The sequence below is a fragment of the Protobothrops mucrosquamatus genome, unplaced genomic scaffold (genome assembly GCF_001527695.2).
Source record: "Protobothrops mucrosquamatus isolate PMUCROS unplaced genomic scaffold, P.Mucros_1.0 scaffold_294, whole genome shotgun sequence".
Lineage (NCBI taxonomy): Eukaryota > Metazoa > Chordata > Lepidosauria > Squamata > Viperidae > Protobothrops > Protobothrops mucrosquamatus.
In genome coordinates, this window is record NW_015386370.1 from 551945 (window position 1) to 561060 (window position 9116).

A 9116-nucleotide genomic window follows, 5' to 3' on the forward strand; every position below is an offset into this window, starting at 1 on the left:
TGAGAAGCACAAAGCTAAAAGCACAAGCCTGATGATGATGAATGTGATTTCATCGAAACGTCGCTATGATACTTCTAATCTTACACGGGAGAAAACCCGAATGACCAAAGACTCACATATAAACACCCGTGAAAACCTCAAAAAACAAATATATATATATATATATATATATATATATATATATATATATATATATATACACACACATACATACATACATACATACATACACATACATACATACATACATACATACTGTACATATATTGTGAAGAACCAGATATGTGAGGACCAATCCAATAGCATTCCCACTAAATCTGCTTCAGATAATTGGAGGACAGATATTGGGGATGTGAACGGGATAAAATAATTACATCATCAGCAGACAGTATTATTTTTATTTGATAGGATTCTGAGTTAGGGATAGGGAATGAAAGCTAGAGGTCAGGCAATGGTATAATTGGGAAAGGATGAAGCATCCTCTTCATTGCACATCTGGTATCCAAATCTTACCTTTGTGCTTTTTGTCAGTTTCAGTTTGGGTAAAAGGAAGTTTACAGCTAAACCTATAGCTATGACAAGTGCCACTTTGTAACTAGCATATAATACTTCTAGGCACCCTTTAGATAGTCCTATGCCAGTAAAATACTGGCATATGCGACATATTGAGTTATGAAAGAGGATAGATTGCTCTTTAGTCACCAATTCCAGATCCTGTGGAGTCATTTCCCAAGCAACTCTTGTCCAGGCTGGTCGTTCACAAAAACTAAGAACATCTTGCATCAAGAAGATAGTCCACAAAAGGAAAATCTGGCAAGAATGACGCAGAAACATTTTATGCTATTTTCAGACAAAAATGTCTCTATGTAATAGATGTTCCTTGTGTAGGAGTTGCAGCAACTGGCTTTTGAGGTTCATTATGTACTGTCACAAAAGAATCTTAATCAAATAAATCCTTTCATGATAACCAAGCTTCCTGCCTGGGCACTAGAGAGATTTGAATGTGGTAATATTAGCCCATCACCTGTGAAAAGATTCTGTGATGTCATAAAGAAGCTCCACATATTATAGAAGAGTGTCTATGAAGTCAGTAAAAACTGAAGGAAAGTGTTTCACAGTAAAGAAATGTAGGGCAATGCAAAATGTCTAAAATTGGAAATATCCTCCTACTCTTAAAACAAAATGTACATTTATCAAATGATTAACTGTAGACATGTCTTGTCTCTCGTTCCTGTGCCATAATGTTATTAACACAAAATGCACATCATATAATTATTTATATATCCTTCCACTGTTGATCCTTGCCTTTCCTTACCTCTCTATATATTTTAGATTTCACCCATGTTGGGAATGGGCCTGTCATATTTGTTCCTTTAAAAATGCCATGTTTACAGTTGATATTAGATAAAGAAATCTTTAGTACAGTTGATTTGAAAATGTTGCCTAATTAATGCCATTCCTAGGGGAAAAAGGTAAAGTGTGTTAGTTAATGAAAATGCAATATAGATGCAATGAAAAAAATGTCAGCCTGTATCTGAAATAATAGTTATAGAAAATTAATAGTTATATAGAGATATTTGAAAATCTTACCATTATAGTCTAATCTCATATGTCAAAATGTGTAAGCATACATAATGTTTTCCCTAATTCTGAAAAAGGCATTTTGCAAAATCATAACCTAGAATGAATATTTACTAAAAAATCATTGATAAATGTCGTTTTATTTTTCTAATAAATGGTTGTTTCTGAATGTAAACTGCTTTAATCATACTAGAAAAAATTAAATTCTATTGAATTTTAATATAGAAAGATGTTATGGAAATTCTTTAAATTATTATTCTAATTATCTTCCCCAAGTATAAACATGACTTGAGGTTTTGTTAATTTGCTTCTCATAAGATATCCTTGCATTACGTTAGACGGTGAAGGGAGAAGACATACCTCCATAATTTATACATACATTGGCATATTTATAAAGGAAAGAGAGGAGATGAAGAACAGAAATTAAATTCTATAGTGTCTTTTACTATCCTATACTTCTTGCTCATTACACTGACTACCAGGAAGTGGGCACTATATGACCAGTTTCCTTCTATTTGGTATTCATCAGGTATAAATAACCAGATATTTGATGGGATTCAAACCTTCTTATAGGGAGTTGAACTCATGAACATTTGGACTTATAGAGGATGGGAAGGATGTATGGAAGCAAAAAAGAAAAATCCATAAATGGGGTCATAACATAATATATCATGTGTAACTCTCCATCCTGAGGGCTTAAGGGAAGTAGATTATTTACACATTCTGATAGATCGCCTATGTCCGTGATGGTGAACCTTTGGCACGCGTGCCAGAGGCGGCACACAGAGCCCTCTCTTTGGGCACGCACGCTGTCGCCATCCTGGGCTATCCCCTGCCTGCTGCAGCTGACTCTGGTTCCCATCTTCCAGGAAGCAGCTGCTCCCCCGCCCCCATTGACACTGCCCAAATTGCACGCGTCCCTCTCACTGCACAAGGCTGCTGTTGTTGCTGCCACTGTTGATAACCACTCCATGCACACATGCACGCATCGGCTGGCCTACCGCTTCCCTGTCTCCGTTGTTAAGTCCTGCCCCTGTGCCACAGTCTCAATGGAAGCAGGGTGTTTGGCGCCTTGAGAACAGAGGAGCTGGAAAAGCCCCGACCAGGTGGGGGAGTATGCATGCACTCTTCTCAAGGAGTTTCTCTCTGAATGCTCATACTTCCACATCGCCAGACGTGTGAAGGCGCACGCGGGCTCACCTCAGGAGAGGCACTGCCCATGTGGGAGGTGGGAGAGTTTCATCGTCATGGACATGGAAGCAGTAGGCGGGCTGATGCGTATGTGGAGCGGTTATCAACAGCCATAGAGGGGAAGGCGTGAGGCAGGTGGGTGTTTTAACGTGCCTGTTTTTGTTGCTTTGGCTGCCACTGTGACATTGGATGTGTTGCTAGAGAACTGCAGCATGATAGCCGAAGTATTTTGTGGTCCATAGCAGAGCACGATGGTGTGCTCTGTTGGCATGACATGCTCACTGAAAGTATAGTAAGTTAACCCAATTTTGTACATTTTTTACGACGCGGAACTAATAAACTAATCCTGGAAGATGGGTGTGCCCAGAGGGCTTAAAAAAACTAGTCCAGGGCTTCCTCTGAATCCAAAAAGTAACTGTAGCGGAGAGAGGAGTTGGGGCAGGATCAGCACTGGCTGGGAGGCTCTGCTAGAGCTCTGCTGATCCAGGATGGAGGTCGGGAGCTCCGGTGGCCTCCATTGTGGCTGGTCGACGCTGCCGAGGAGGACTGGTGGTTGGACTGGGGCGGCCACCAAGGCTGGAGCTCTGTTGGAGCTCAGAGGGCAGCTGGCCGGAAGAAAAAGGGAAGAGGTGGGGAGAAGAGAGGAAGTGATTGGAAAAGGAAGGGGAGAAGTTTGGTGGTAACGTGAAGGAGAAAAGGGGGAAAAACGGAGGGAGAGCGAGAAAGGAGGTTGATTGATTGTTCTTCTGCTTCTGTGGGGAAAGCCAGACAGAGTAGGGAAGGGGAAAGAGAGAGGTTTCTGTGGGGCAAGTCTGAAGGAGAGAAGGGAATAGAGAAGGAGGGGTTCCAGTGGGGCAAGGCCAGAGGGAAAAGAGATAGAACAAGGGAGGTTCCTGTAAACTGCTGAGAGAGACTGACCGCCATTATCGCACGTGAGCTGCCTGCCTAGAGACTGACCACCATTATCTCACGTGAGCTGCCTGCCTAGAGACTGACCACCATTATCGCACATGAGCTGCCTGCCTAAAGACTGACCACCATTATTGCACGTGAACTGCCTGCCTAAAGACTGACCACCATTATCTCATGTGAGCTGCTGCTGACAGACTGACCATCACCTCACGTGAGTTGCTGCTGACAGAAACTGAGCACCACCGCACCACAGGTCTCGGCCAAGCAAAGGTGTCCAAGTAAGGGACCCCTTGGACCAAGCAGCCAGACCAAGGGAGAGCCAGGAGAACCCGGACTTCAGCGTCCTTTCGGGGGTAGCGCTACATAACATTAAGTCAAAAAGCTGCAATAAAGAATGTTGTGCAAATGTAGCCAGCATCTCTGTGAAGAAAGTGTTTTGATGTTACGCTCGCCCCCAAGCAGCAACACTAGGCAGCCGAATCCTGCCAAAAGTTTGTGGGAGTTGGCTGCAGACTTGTGTGAATAGCACTGTAAATGAAAGCTTTGCTGCAACAACACACCACTAGTTTGGAATTCCGGGAAGCCTTTGTACAGACTACACACAAATGCCTCTATATACACACATTGGCAGGGATGTCTCTTGATGCCAAAATGCAACATCTGAAGTGGGGCTGTTTATGCAGTAAACTGTAGCAGGCAGGAATGGGGCTGTGCTTACTTACCAAACTTACTTTGGTTAGACTGCACATAGTAGTGGCGAGTTTCTATGTTGAGCTTAACTGTGGCTGGCTATTTTGCAGCTCAATCTGTTGTGTGAACTAAATCACTGGTTTTGGTTATGTAAATTAACCCAAGCATTTGGATTAGTATTATTTAGCACATATACCAGGTAGTCTTTGACTTACAACTGTGGGAAAAATCCAGAGAAAGAAATATTTTGGGAAATATTAAAAAGGCAGAATATATTTCCCCAAAGGATTTTAAAGGCAGAAACCAACCCCCCCCCCCCAAGTCTCTCTGCCCTAGACAGAGGTCTGCAGAAATGCAGATAATCTTGTCAGAAAGATTGGAGTCAGGAAGCTGGGATTAGAAAAAAAGATCCCTAGAATCAACAATCCCTCACATCAAAAAAATCCAACACAGGACATAGTCATCAACCACAGTTCCAGCTGGAGCCTGGCGCTGATCCTGGTGCTTCCACTGAGCCCTGACAGCCCCGAAGCGCTGATCAGCTGGAAAGCGGCACTGATCCTGACGCTTCCACTGAGCCCTGACAGCCCTGCAGCTCCAGCCATCTCTCGCTCAGGCTTGTGCGGTGCTGCCACCGGTTCAGCTCATTCCCCTCCCCCGCTACCACTTTTCTAGGATGGTCGTGTACCACCTGCCATGTGCCAATGTACCACAGGTGGTACCCGTACCACTGGTTGAAAAGCCATGATCTAGATCATTCTTTAAAAAAAGAAATCTTGATTTTCTTACTAACAGGCCCCAGTATGTGCGAGCTGGAACAAGTATTTCTAACACCATTTTCTTGAGCACGGGTTATCCTCAGGGCTGTGTCCTAAGTCCGCTGCTGTTCACCCTGTTGACTCATGACTGTTGTGCTAGGTTTGCCACCAACCATATTGCCACCAACCGTATACGGACGATATAACAATAGTGGGTCTTATTCAAGATGACAACGAGGGTGCTTACCGCATGAAGGTTGAGGGTTTGGTGAACTGGTGTAAGAAAAATAGCTTAGTTTTAAACATTGGAAAAACCAAAGAGATCATTGTTAATTTCAGAAAAGGCAGGCACAGCCACACTCCTCTATGTATTAATGATTCATCTGTGGAGATGGTTTCCAGCATCAAATTCCTGGGTGTGCAGTTAACGAGTAGTCTGGCTTGGTAACTCAGTAGTGAGACCCTGGTAAAGTGGGCACAGCAGCGCCTGCATTTTCTCCATCACATGAGAAAAGCACATCTTTCTTCCCCTATCCTTACCACTTTCTACAGAGGGATGATCGAGAGCATCTATCATACAGCATTACAGTCTGGTGTGGAAGCATCACTGGTGCAGAGAGTGGTGAGGATGGCAGAAAAGATTATTGGTAGTTTACTCCCTTCCATCCAGGACATAGCATATAATAAGTATTGCTTGAGCAGAGTTCGCAAGATTGTCTGGGACACTACACAGCCTCTTCACAACCTGTTTTTCCTGTTACCTTCTTGGAGGAAGCTCTGTGGTATCTGAAGCAGAACATCCAGATTCAGTTATAGTTCCGTTCCATACAGTATTAACCTTGTGAACTCCAAAGCTTCTTCTTTCTGTTATGTATTCAGGATGGACAGTGATTAATATTTATATGTTATTTGTATGTAAGTGTGTAGGTTTATACATATGTTGTATATAGCATGTTTAAATGTGTATTATGTATGTGTACACTTTGAGAGCAAGCAACTAAATTTCATTTTTATAATGACAAAGATTATATAAAAAGAATTCTAAAAAATATTGCACAGAATCTAGTTAACTTCAGCTGTGGTAGACCTGCTATCATATAGTATGGCAGTATTTCTTGGATATTCTTATGTCTCTTTATTCTCCCTTTCTTTTCAGAGGCCAAGCAGAATTTACGCAATTTTATTTTCCAAATCCAGGCAACAATCACTGATCCTGAGAAAGTTCTGGGAAAGCTGAATAAAGAAGATAAGGTATATTATTTAATAATAATTAATTATAGATTTCCTTTATATTATGGTGAGTTTCAATTTGGCTAGTTTAATCTAAAGCTAGTCTAAATGTGTGGTATGTTTGGTATAGTTAAAAAGACCAGGAAGGAAAGAATTCTTGAAGATAAAGTTATTGAAGGAGCTACATCATCATCAAGTGTTATTAATTTACAAGATCAAGTTCAAGCTAAGCTACAACTTTTGGAAATTAAAGATGACCCAAAATCACAGAGATTGACCCGTGTAGCTCATAGACGCAAAGAAAGAGAGCAACAAAAAGTGAATGCGGTACCCATAGCACAGCAAGTAAGTTCAGAGTCAGTGGGAGGAGCGAGACCGAAGAGATCAGTGACGGCTGATTTGCAAGGGGCGTTCCTGAGGCTCTTTGCCACTAAAGATGGCAAGGTTCCTGACATGGAATGTTAATGGTTTGAACTCACCGCAGAAAAGAAAAAAGATATTTTACTATTTGAAGCAACATAAAAATGATGTTGTTTGTTTGCAAGAAACTCATATTACAGCGAAAGATCAAAAGTATTTGATTAATTCACGGTTGGGAATACATTTTACTGCACCTGCGCCTCAGAAAAAAGGTGGAGTAGTTATTTATGTTAAGAAGGAGTTTTTGCCTAAATTGATTGACTCTGATCCAGAAGGAAGATATGTCTTTATTGAAATGTTTTTGAATGGGAAGAAATGTCTTATCGTTGGATTATATGCTCCAAATCAACAGCAGAAACAGTTTTACAAATTGATACATCAGAAATTAAATCAAATGGATTATAAATCAGTTATTATGTTGGGAGATTGGAATGGTGTTTTAGATCCAAGAAAAGACAAGAAAGGTTCCAGTAAAGCTTTTAATTCAATATTGCCTAAAACTTTTTTTGATTTGAAGGAAGAACTGGAACTTGAAGATATATGGAGGGAATGGAACATGGAAGAAAAAGACTATACTTTTTTTTCGGATAGGCATCAATCATACTCGAGAATTGACTTTTTTTTATTACTAATGATTTTCTTTCTAGGGTGAAGAATGTTAAGATTTTTCCTAGGACATTGTCAGATCATAGTCCGGTATGGATGGAATTATTTGGTGAAGAGGGGAAGAGAAGAACTTGGAGATTGAATGAAAATTTATTTAGACATGATATAAATGTGCAGATGTGTAAAGATCAACTGAAAGATTTTTTTTTGTTGAATATGTATAAAGGTACTCCAATTTCAATGGTCTGGGATGCTAGCAAAGCGTATATGAGAGGTATTTTGATTTCTATGAATAGTGCTTATAAGAGAAAGCAAGCTCAAAAACGAAAAGAGCTAGAGGAGGAGATTAAATTAAAAGAACAGGCTTTTATTTTAAATCCGCTGGATAATAATTTAAAAGTATCTATAACTATGCTTAGGGAACAATTTAATATGTTAATAGCAGACCAGACAGCAATCAGTTTAAGGTATATGAAATATAATACATTTTGTAACGCAAATAAACCTGGAAGGTGGCTGGCCTACCAACTACGAAAGAAGCAGAAGTTAAGAATTATAGAGAAAATAGATTATCATGGTAAAATGACATCTCAACAAAATTTGGTTAAAAAGAGTTTTTTGGATTTTTATTCTAAGTTGTATGCTTCTGAAAAAAACAACTTGAAGAAATAGATAAGTATTTACAGGAGGCACATTTTCCTAGGTTGTCAGATAATCAAAGGGGAAAAATGAATAGTTTAATTACATCTGAGGAGATTAAGGGGGCGATTAACAATTAAAGGTTGGTAAGGCTCCAGGCACAGATGGATTTACAGCAATTTATTATAAGATGTTATTTGAAGAAATGATAGAACCATTAAAGGAACTGTTTAATAGTATTTTGTTGGGCAAAGAGGTACCTCCAACTTGGAGGACTGCTTTTATATCTTTAATACCAAAGGAGGGTCAGGATTTGACACAACCTAAGAATTATAGACCTATATCTTTATTGAATATAGATTACAAGATCTTCTCAAAAGTATTGGCAAATAGATTAATGCAAGTGTTGTGCCAATTGATTCATAGTGACCAATCTGGATTTACAACTGGAAGATATATGAAGTATAATGTAAGACAGATTATTAATTTAATTGAATATTTGGATATGAATAACCAAATTCCGGCTGCTTTTATATTTTTAGATGCTGAAAAAGCACTTGATCAATTGGATTGGGGGTTTTTGTTTCAGGTTATAGATAGAATGAATTTTGGGGAAAATTTTTTGTCTGCTCTTAAGGCTATCTATCAACAGCAATCAGCACAGATTATAGTCAACGGGGGGGGGGGTAACAGAAGCATTTAAAATTGAAAAAGGAACGAGACAAGGATGTCCATTATCTCCATTGTTATTTGTGTTAACAATGGAGATTTTGTTAATCAAAATTTGTGAGTCTTCTATAATAAAAGGAATTAAGGTTAATAAGATTGATTATAGATTAAGAGCTTTTGCAGATGACTTAGTGTTAACATTAACTGAGCCGATAGATTCAGTAATTGATTTGGTTGAAATTATTGCACAATATGGGAAAGTTTCTGGTTTTAAGGTTAATTGTAACAAGACTAAGATATTACCGAAAAATATGTCTAGGGATGATAAAGATATGTTAGTTACACTTACAGGTTTTGAAATGGTTAAAAAGATAAAATATTTAGGAGTTTATATTACAGCTTCTAATGTCAAATTGTACA

At 39.4% G+C, this 9116-nt stretch overlaps 1 protein-coding gene across 1 annotated transcript in view; it reads left to right on the forward strand.

Moving 5' to 3' along the window:
• ANKRD45 (ankyrin repeat domain 45) overlaps window positions 1–9116 on the forward strand; it is a 45139-nt gene that overhangs the window by 10200 nt on the left and 25823 nt on the right. Inside the window, exon 4 of the mRNA XM_015832006.2 lies at window positions 6289–6383. Within this exon, the coding sequence (XP_015687492.1) occupies window positions 6289–6383 (95 nt within the window). The remainder of the gene's footprint in view (window positions 1–6288; window positions 6384–9116) is intronic.